The sequence below is a fragment of the Hesperophylax consimilis genome, chromosome 1 (genome assembly GCF_061612785.1).
Source record: "Hesperophylax consimilis isolate HC1 chromosome 1, BYU_Hcon_1.0, whole genome shotgun sequence".
NCBI lineage: Eukaryota > Metazoa > Arthropoda > Insecta > Trichoptera > Limnephilidae > Hesperophylax > Hesperophylax consimilis.
The window spans coordinates 9641606-9653078 of record NC_142836.1 but is presented as its reverse complement, the minus strand read 5'-3'; the positions used below and the strand labels follow the sequence as shown (position 1 = coordinate 9653078).

Genomic DNA, 11473 nt, shown 5'->3' with positions numbered 1-11473 from the left:
ACATGCAACATTTTCACGTAATATAGTTACGTAAATCAATGAGAGATGACAGATGTCAATCGGATGTCAAATAATGTATAATGATAATGCTTCAGCACGGGTAAGTCACACAGTGAGGCCAACATTACTGGATTGTACTATGATATGTAAAATATTGTACCAAAATAAAAAAAAAATAAAAATGTCCGCCATCTTAAACTGTACGAAAATTTGTAATACCAACACACGTCACTCACGGTACCAAATACCAAAATAGAACAGGTCCATTTTTTCATCCCGATTAGACAAACATGATGAAAAAGGTGTCATATAAAACGGGTATTAAGCGCTGTTTACATCTTAACGCCATAATGGGTATTTTATCGCCATTTAATATAAACAAATTATTTCAGATGGAATTACTTCATGTGGCCGCAAAGTGATTATGCGCTCTTGGGTCAAAGACTAGCTTCAATCTGCGACAGTGACGACGTGGTCAAATTTATTTTACCCTACGAAAGGGAGGAAATTACCCCAAAAATACGTTTTATTTGAGAAATTACAACGACGAGCCAATAGAGAGAAGAAGTAGGTATCATGTAAGTTGTTTATAATCACCTAGGTAACTACTGAAAATTAAAAATGTGTTTTTTTAAAATAAAAACTTACAAAAAGTCCGGCCTATTTGACAATAATTATTTTCTGGTTTGTTGGTTGACCTGGTGGTCATCATCATCTGCCCTGTTCCCAGGCGGGCAGCGGCCCCAGTCATACTACCATCCGAGCAAAATTATTATCAAAATTGGTCAAATCCAAAAAATCACACTTTCAACTAACACTGTTAATTAATTATTTATTGAAAAATCTCAATTACTTTACTTTCAAAGCTGGCCAATAAATCCGAACCTATAGAAAAATGTACGACAGTATGAAAACGGCCAAAAAATCATCAGTTTTTTGCCAATATCTCAAAAAGTCCTTTTTTGTAGGTGACCAATTTTGATCGATAGCATAAAAGCCATTCCGTTTTATAAACACTGATTTTAGGTGCTGGATCTAAAACAATATAGATAATCGTTGCTGCTTGCTTTTTATACGCACACATTTTTACGGGCACAACTGTAAGACTTGGTTTTGAACTTTTGAAGCCGTTTTCTCGGGATATACACCACCGAATGAACTGATATTTTGTATACAAACTAAAAATTAAAGTCAGAACATGAATCAACAACAAAATATCCAAAAACCTGCATTTGTGGAAAAATAATCATTGTTACCGGCACAAATGTAAGACTTGCTTTTGAAGCCGTTTTCTCAGGATCTACACCACCGAATGGACTAAAATTTTCTATACAAACTTGATTGTGCGTTGCCGGATGCTTATGTTATTTCCCCAGATTCTGGGAACTTTCTCCAGACGCATCACCGATCTGCTGTGAACGTCACGTAGTGATAAACAATTATTTAACATTGCGTGTTTTTGTGTTAAATTAGGAAGTTGACAGTTGATAGTTCAATAAATATGAAGTACAAAAATTGGCCCGCGCAGAGGGCCGACGAGGATTCCGGGAACGAATCGCCGACCCTTGGAAGCTCCGTGGAGTCCAGATACAGTTGCGGGTAAGTACCTATTTTCTGTATTTTTATCTGTATCTTGTGTGTACCTTCTAAAAAGATAAAAGTGTATTTGAAATTAAGAATGAAATTGCACATATTCTTGAAAGTTCCGTTGAAACCTCTATATTTTTAATCATAAAAGTGGATACAACTGAGATCTCGGCGGCAGGACCAAAATTACAGATCAGTTGAACTTTAAAAAAAAGTTGAGACTGAAACGTAGATCAGTTTTGTATAATGATTAGGCCAGCGGCTCTAAATATGTGTTTCGCGACTCCCCAGACTCTCCCTCAAACAGGGGGACACGGCATGATACCAAATCTAATAAGTAGTAGTTTTGTATACTGATTAGACCAGCAGCTCTAAATATGTGTTCCGCGGCTCCCAGACTCTCCCTCAAACAGGGGGACACGGCATGATACCAAAATGTAATAAGTAATAGTTTTGTATACTGATTAGGCCAGCGGTTCTAAATATGTATTCCGCGGCTCCAAAATTCAAAAAAAAATTATTGCACATAAAGAGTACAAAGGGTATAACTTATAGGTTACTATTTCTATTTCTTCCAGCTAACCCAACAAATACACATTATATCACATAACCCAACAATTACATGTTAAGAAATAAATACAAATAAATAACAGTAAATAAAAAAAATAAAAAAACAGAGGTATTCAATTCATGTAAGGTATTCATTCAAGGTGTAGTGACATTTGTTTAAAATAAATGTTTGTGGTGTTGATTTAAATTTAAGTGTGTCGGTTATTTGTTTGATGCTACGTGTAAGGTTGTTATATATTTTAATGGCCATGTAGTGTGGTCCTTTTTGAAATATAGTTTTATTTGCTTTTGGGATTAATAGGTTATCTGTGAACCTTGTAGCGTGTTTATGTGTTGAGTTTTTTTGTGGGAACTTTTCTGGAGATGATCGTACTAACAGGCATAACTCCATTATATATATATATATGTCCGTCACTGTCAGAAGTTTAAGATTTTTAAAAATTGGTCTACATGAATCCCGGTGATCAGAGTTTGTAATTTTTGCTCCGCAGACTCTCCGTAAAACAGGGGGACACGGCATGATACCAATATGGAATAAGTAGTTGTTTTGTATACTGATTAGACCAGCGGTTCTAAATATGTGTTTCACGGCTCTCAAGATTCTCCCTCAAATAGGAGGACATGGCATGATACCAAAATGTGAAACCTACCTGTTCATACTTGCTGCCGTTGCTTTTTTATACGTTTACCATTTTGGTGCCGTTTTTTATATAAAAAGTTTTTTTGATTACGTTCAACGCTAAATGTCTCTTTGATCTTGAATATTTTTATGGCCTGCAATGAAATGCGGTGTTCGCATCAGGGCCACTTTCAATTGAATGAAATAGGAAACTCATAATATATATTTTGAAGGGTTTTATTCTGTGGGTGGGAAACGGGGATGGGGATGGTGTAACCACAAGTAGACAGTGACCTTCAGTGTGTCTAGAAGTGGCGGGCATATGAATTCATCCCTCCCACTGCGATGCAAGTCCAATGGGTCGAGAGAGTCCGGCTGGAGAGGTCAAAGAATCTCCCTCAACCGACCTCTCCCGATTCGGACCGCCACGCAGCTGGTGGGCAGACGTATCCGCCACCAAGGACCACTACCTGAAGAAGCCTCACCCCATGAAACCGGGTTCCCCTGCTAAGACACCAAACGTAGCGAACCACTCAGGGTGACTACTGGCAAAGGTGTTGGTTATCCAATGAATGGTTGCCGGAGCGGTACCCATACCTTACTACCAAATTTGGGACATTTCGATATACCTATATCTTTAGACCTCAGATACCCTCCGATCTCCGATGACATGGGTTTGGGAGATTATTGCCCGATACTGAATTCTGAAACACATGGCAAAGAATAACAAAATATCACAACAATAATAATGTCACCTACACGTTCATTCCTTTCTCATGATTCGTGGTTAGGCTCGCGATTCGGCTCGCAAGTATATACGCAGCATAATTAACACGTGTCCGGGCTAAAATGCAATAACTTCGGGAGGTGGTTCTACATAATGGTAGAAGGGTATAAGTAAAAAAAGATATTCGAAATTCGATTATTTTTTTTTTCATTTAAAAATAATTTTCCGAAGAAGCATTTTTCCCCAATACTTTAAGAAATATACATATTTCACTTTCTAACTTTTTTTTTTTTTTTTTTTTTAAATATATTTCTTTTATACAAAAACATAAATATGTTAAATTACAACAAAAAACTAATTACAATAAAAATGTTTTCTTTTTAACGTAACTACCCAATTCAAGAGAGAAAAACGTTTCTCGTGTTTGATTTGGGGAGTAGTGCCATTACAATATATTATATTGGGTAAAGAAAAGAAAGAAAGTTTTTATTTACAAAGTAAGAAATAAACAAAATGTATAAAGCTTGATAACAAAAGTATAGATAATTAAAATAGACTACAATAGATGTTACTAAATTAGATAGATAGTAAATGTAAATAAATATTTGAACATTGAACATTAATTTAAGAATAAAAATAAAATAAAATAATATTATTACATTTCGATTAATAAGTAGGTAGTAGGAGGTATAAGTACATGTAGTTATTTTATTCATTTGGAGTAAACAGAGCTGATAGTATTGCAAGCGGAGGTACATAATAAGTTGCGACAATAATCTGTTGGTGGCTCGAATGCTGATATAATATTAGAGGATATGGTAAAAGAAGAAAAATATATTTTTTTTAGTTAATAAATTTTATGAAATAGTTAATGATATACTGAGTATGTAGGTACCATTAAAATTTGAATTTGATCAATTACTACTAATATGTACCTGTTATCAGTAGATATGTAAAAAATCAAATTAAAATTTATAATTATTATTTGGTTGATCAAGAAGTTGTTTTATTTGTAATTTAAAGGTTTTATAATTTTTTTCAGATTTGATTTTATATGGGAGTGCATTAAAAAATTTTATACCTTGATAAGAATAATGGTGTTGAGAAGCGCTCATTTTAAATTTAGGGATTTCTAAATTGCCACGTGATCTTGATCGGTTACTTATTTTTGGAAATGTTATTGTAGGATTGAAATGATCTTTATGAGTTTGTAACAATGAGTTCTTTTTGAATATATTATTTAGACTGAGAACCCTAAAAGAGTTAAATAACTGTGTTGTTGGAAATATAGATGGTTTACGTAGGATGACTTTTAGAATCAACCTCTGTGCCTTTTCTACGGGTAAGAGGTTAGTTTTGAAAGTCCCCCCCCCCCACCCAATTATACCATATTGGAGAATAGATTGGGCAAGAGAGAAATAAATAGTTTTAATCATATTATATGATAGGATGTTTCTCAATCTAATGAATAAGTAAATAAGTTTTCTTACTCTGGTTGCCGTATTTTGGACTTGTTCGTTCCATTTTAAGTGTCTATCTACTATGATACCCAGATATTTTATACTATTTTTGCATGTTATTGGTAAACAATTTACATTGCTGCATTCTTTTTTATTTTCACACTGTGATGAATGGATTTTAATTGTTATATTGTTTTCGAAATTTTTTTCCTGCAAAGAGAATGGGATGAAATATGTTTTCTCGGTATTTAGTGAGAGACAATTTAGGTCGAACCATGTTTTGAGTATGTTTATATTGATATTGGCTATCCTCATTGTTTCCTCCCACGATTTTCCTTTAGTGATAACTACAGTGTCGTCTGCGTAAGATATGATATTTCCAACAATGGGAAGAGTGAACATTTGATTTACATATATAATAAAAAGGATTTGACCGATGACAGTTCCTTGCGGTATGCCAAAAGATGAGGTTTTGGATTCACTAAGGGTATTATTGATTTTGACATATTGAAATCTCTCTTTAAGGTAACTTTGGAACCATGATAGCACTATTCCGTCCAATCCAATTTGTTTTAGTTTCTCAGTGAGTTTTGAGTGTGATATGCTATCGAATGCTTTGCGGAGATCAATGAAGATTCCAAGACACTTTTCTCCATTATCTAATTTTTGCATTATTGTTGATGTCAATTTAGCAATCGCATCCTGTGTGCTGAGATTGTCCCTAAATCCAAACTGGTTTGGGCTCATTATCATCTTATCTTTTAAGTAGTTGTTGAGTTGTTTTTTAACAATTTTTTCATAGATTTTTGCTATATTTGATGTGAGTGCTATCGGACGATAGTTAGAAGTGTTTTTTTCGTCAGCAGATTTAAAAACAGGGGTCACAATAGTCTTCTTATAGTTGTTCGGGAATATGCCCTTCTTCAGACTTACATTTATTATATGAGCAATTGGTTTGCTGATTATTTCACGTACAGTTTTTAATGTTTTTACAGTTATGTTGTCGTAGCCAGGGCTTGCTGATCCTCGTAAACTTATTATAGCGTTTTCAACTTATTTATCAGTTACTGAAGCAAATGTGTGGAAACCTTCTTCAAAAGTTGGGTTTAGCTCTGGTTGTTGAGTTTGTTCTTTGTCTAGGATAATATTACTAGCAAGATTAGCGCCGACATTAACAAAATAATTGTTAAAGATGTCACCACAAAGTTTTGGGTTTTTTTTCTGTGTCAGTATTGATTCCTTGATGAGTAATTTCTTTGGGAAATTTTTGTTTTGTGCTTTTGTTGATTATTGTTTTGATAATTTTCCAGAACTCTTTGCTGTCTTGACCAGCATTTTTTAATTTATCACGAAAATATTTTTCTTTAGTCAGTCTAATTAAAAGCGTAAGTTTGTTTCTGTATTTTTTGTAGAAAGTAGCGATTTTTTCGTCGTTAGGGAATTTTTTAGACTGGTGATAGTATTTTTCCTTATTTCTGATTGAAATCACTAATCCATGGGTTATCCATGGCTTTATTAATCTGTGTTTAGATTTTGTTTTAGAATTAAGTATTTGCGTAGAAAGTTTTATGTGATTTAGGAAAACAGTTTCGAAATTCTCTGCACAAGTATTTGGATTTTCCGATTCAATTATTGATGCCCAGGTTTCCATCTTAAGATTTGTTTCTAAAGTTTTCATATTTAAATATTTTTTTTCTTGTTTTTTTTGTCAGTTTTGTTGGGGTTGGTACTTTTTTTGTCTATGTTGTTAACGAATATGCAGGTGTAGTGGTCAGTTATGCTGGTTTTCCATAATATCGACATGTTTTTTTCAGTGTTATTTGAGTTGCACCATATGTGATCGATACAGGAAGGGATTTGTCCGCTGATATTTCGTGTTGCATTATTTATATATGATTTATAGTTTAGCGAAGTCATTACATTTATATAATCATCTTTCGTTTTGCTTTGTGCCCAGTGTCCGATATTAATGTTAATGTCACCAACAATAATATTAAAGGTACTTTTTTGACTCAGTAATAATTTTTCGATTTCTATAATGAAATTTGTGGGATTCGATCCGTGCGTCCGGTAGATGGCAATAATATGGTACATAATTTCGTTCACTTTTACACTCAGCTGTAAACAGTTTGCTAATTGCATTTTAATTTCTGTGACAGTGACATTGTTATATTTATTTAGAATGAACACCGCGATACCACTGGTTTTATTAATATAGGTAGTTGACGAAAAATATGTGTAATTCGGAATACTGTACAGTGTGTCAGCGTTATTTATATTTAAGTGCGCTTCTGTTAAAACAATGAGGTCCGGTAATGTTTCAAGAAGGTTTAGTGTTACTACAAACTCATCTAGGTTTTTTTTTAAACTTCGGATGTTTTGGTGAAGAACAATGAAAGCACTTGGGACTTTTTTTTAGCAGATCTCTACAATGTTGTGAATCTTCGCAAATGTGCTGTGAAACATCTGGTAATTTGTCAATTTCCTCGCCTAGAAAATCATCCATCACTTATTCATAATCGATTCTCTGTTGTGCTATGATAACCATTCGTTTTCGGTAAGTACATTTTTCGCTATTAGCACTGTGTTCAGTATTGTTTTTTGTTCCGAATAAATTGTTGTTTTTGTCGCAGTTGTAGCATTTGACTATATCTTTCGTTTTTTCGCATTCACTAAATTTGTGGTTTTTTGCACAGTGTATGCATCTAGGCTTATTCATTTTGTTCAGGCACCTTAGTGATGTATGTCCGAAACCAAGGCAGTGGTAACATTGCATTAAGGGATTGCAATCTTCTATGTGCGCTCGGACAAAACCAATATTGACCCTTTGTTTATCAAGTAATATCTTTCGGATTTGGCCTGTTGTTTCTATTATTACATTGCGCAGTTGGTCACTTTTCTTGTTTTTAAATATTTAAGTTACTTTAATTGAATCATTTGGGGCATCACTTAGTTCATTGTTTTGCAGCAAAAGGTCGTTAAGAAAATTATCTTCATTATACTCCCCTCCCACACCTTTAATGACCATGCACGGTCTCTTCTTTTTTAATTCTGTAGCAGATATTCCGTTTTTATTTTTATTTATTTCCGTTTTTAGTTTGTCTGCATCTTCTTTTTTCGAGCAAGTCATAATTATTTTATTGTTTGATGCTTTTTTGATCCCATTTATACCAATTCCTAGGTTAGGTGCTTTGATTGTTTTAGTAATAATTTTCTTTATGTCCTCCGATGTTTCTTTGCCTTCTGCAGCAATCATAACGGCATATTTGGGTTCTTCGATTTGTACCGTTCGTTCTTTTAGTACCATTGCGTACGATTTTGGTTCATTATTTTTTTCGAGTTTGGTGATAACTTTTTTTTGAAGATCTATTATTTGTTCCTGGAAATTGTTTCTCTCTTGTTTCCATGTTTCTTCTAATAGGTTTATGGTTAATTCGAGATTATTTCGCACTTTCGAGTCTTTTACGGTAGTTATATTTTTTAGGTCACTTTTTATTTTTTCGATTAATTTTAGTACGTCCATAATGTGGTAAAACTTGAGCAGCCGTGCACAAAATACACGTCACTCCGGGTCAAACTATGTGACAATACTGAAAGTACAAAACAGAAACTACAAAATTCAATATTATTATCATAAATATTCTTAACGCACAAATGAATTGAAGTTTTTAACTTGAAACTACCAACGTTGGAATTAAAAAAAAAACTATTTATTTATTATTTTTGACTTGTACATTGAATCACCCCCCGAAGTTAGTAGAATTTAACCTCTGACACCTTGTACCAAAGATATTACCTTGTACATAATTTCACATGAATAAGATATAAATTGATTAATTACGCAGAACCAACAAAAGAATTAACATTTTAATAATAGTCGGAGCATTGAAGAAATAGCCCTCTAAATGTTGAAAAAGCTGGCAAAAAGTATGCCAAATTGAATCTAAGGAATATTCATAAATAATAGAAGAGGTCCCATCATACAATAAATAATGTAATGATATAAATTTATTTAAATGGATTATTCTAAAATTGTTTTCAACGAGAGGAGGCCTTGGAGTTTTTATGCCCAGTAACATAATATAACAGTTTGACTATGGTAATATTTGTGGACTTTTGGGTTTCCTCCTTCCTATAATATATCTCTCTTCAAGATGCTGGGTCACTCCTTTACTAAATATAACTACCCTCCTCACAGAATCCCTAAAAATGAGATAGGATCGCCTGCGTGGAGATAATAATTGTGTTAAGTATATAAATTAAATAAACGTAATTTTTGGGTTTTGAAGTGATAATATTTATGGTTAGTTCCTACCTGGACGTCATTTTTACAGTTCCTACCTTTCCCCAACCATAACTACTAGTTGGAAACGGTTTGAAAAATGGAACATAGTGCAAGAATATTACGCAAGTTCGAGTGCTTTTGTTTTGAATGATGGATAAAGACTATCGTTGAAGCAGGTTTTTTTGAAGGAAAATATATTTTTCTCAATTGATTGTCGTTTAATGGCAATTACCTCGAGGTATCGCGGTGTGAATTATTGTAGTGCCTTCGTTAAAACCCGTAGAAAGTGATTGTGTTTTATGTACTCTAACTCCTTCGCAGAGAAGTTACAGTGGTAAGTGATTTGGTTATCCTTCTTCCTTCTCATAAATTGTTTTTTACCCTACATCTATTTCACTTACCCCCTCTCGTGAACGCGGTATAAATATTACGCGTCGCGTAAGAACGGAATAACTGAAAACTTGACTTATTACCACGGGGAAGGTAAGATGAAAACGGCCTTAAACCGGGCTAAGGATTGATTTAACTATACCAACGCTGAACTATCACGCAAGAATCTAAAAAGTAAGACAGTTATTGTTTACAGTCCATACAAGTTCGTATTACTATGTTAACAGCACTTTAAACTAATCTCTATGAACTGACTCGCCCACTGTCTCTTCTACATGTGATCACCTCTACTCTCCGATAAACTGAGTAAATAATAAATAGTACTCGGCAGGTGTAATTCGATATTAAGTTTTTTTCTTCAAGTAAAAAGTAAATAGTATTTTCAATATATTTGTGAATCCTAGTGTACCTGAAGACAGGATTACATAATGTTATTGTTGAGAATTGGGTAGGAGAGTGGGTCTATCAAAAAGCTTTTTAGAGAAGGTACCTACCTCTAGCCTTCTGCAGTTGAATAAAATTTAATTACCTTCCAATAATCAACAAAACGCTACTGCAGATATTGTCTGCAAAGCCGTCGTTCCACGGGGTCGGTATCGGTAAGCAATCGACATTAGCCGAAGATCCTGCGCAAAAAATTCCCACAATGGTTGCGCTGCAAACTTTACATTTCTTCGGTTTACATCGATTGCTTACCGATATCGACCCCGTGGGACGACGGGCTAAATGTGTTTAAAAGTTCGCTAGCTTGTCTTTTGTTTGACCTCGCCCTCGCAAATATGTTTGTAGATGTGTACAAAGTAATATTTAATTTATAGCTGTCACGTACACCCGCACCTTGTAAATATTACCATGAATGATTGGATGATGCACTTTGTTGACCAATTGACATCATTTTACCGATTGATATTAATATCTGTATGTACATGTATGCATTATGTATGACCGGTCGGTGGCTGAGATGACATCGCGTTTGGGTCCCACCTAGGTGTAGTGTGTTCAATTCTTCGGACGGCTAAGTCCTCCATCACAGCACAAGCAACATTTTCCGCTTACTGGGGTGGTAGTAGGAGATTTTCAAATATTATCAGGCTATTGTAACCCCGGAAACTTTGTCTTAAAAAAAGTAATGTAGGGTAAATAGATACATTTTATATTTCATATTCTTAAAAATCATTCATGTCAACTTATTGACATGTTTATAATATGTTGTAAACATTGATTATTATTTATTATCGACAAAGTTGTCGATCTGAATGTCACAGGTACCTACATACCCACCCTTTGAATTATTTCCGCACCAGTAACTATGTTGTAATTGAAAACTTATAGTACCTACGTATCAGATTTCTTATACGATTAAGATTTTGCGTTTATGGAAACATGTCCGTTGTAAACCCATGATATACTAAATAATAGAATAAAATGAGTCAATCACGTAGATCTAATACTTACCGAAAACGAACGACAACAAAACACTTAAACATAGTTGTTTTCGGCGTAATCAAGATGTTATTTATGGAATTAATTAATTTATTGGACAATTTGTATAGCGCCGCTTTTGTGAGATATCACCTTAGGAATGACCAATATTATTTTAAGAGCTTGGCATAATCAATCAAAATTCATGTTCATAATAATGTGTAGATGTTGTTACTAATAATACGGAACTCTAAAGGATTCAGAAGTGCCGGTATTTCAGTTGTTTGCATGTTACCTGATAATTTCATGATCGTAAATATCTCTCAAGCCGAGCTTAAAATGCAACTGATAAATTATACTAGTCCCACGACGATCGTCATCTTCCTTCTCACACGTCTCGTATGATAACGATA

At 34.0% G+C, this 11473-nt stretch overlaps 1 protein-coding gene across 1 annotated transcript in view; it reads left to right on the top strand.

The window, feature by feature from the left end:
• The first annotated feature begins 455 nt into the window (after window positions 1-455).
• Window positions 456-11473, top strand: part of LOC149426240 (neutral amino acid transporter 9-like) — a 40535-nt gene continuing 29517 nt past the window's right edge. The window contains exons 1-2 of the mRNA XM_089645324.1: window positions 456-567; window positions 1474-1599. Coding sequence (XP_089501450.1) covers window positions 1502-1599 — 98 coding nt within the window. The 5' untranslated portion in view covers window positions 456-567; window positions 1474-1501. The remainder of the gene's footprint in view (window positions 568-1473; window positions 1600-11473) is intronic.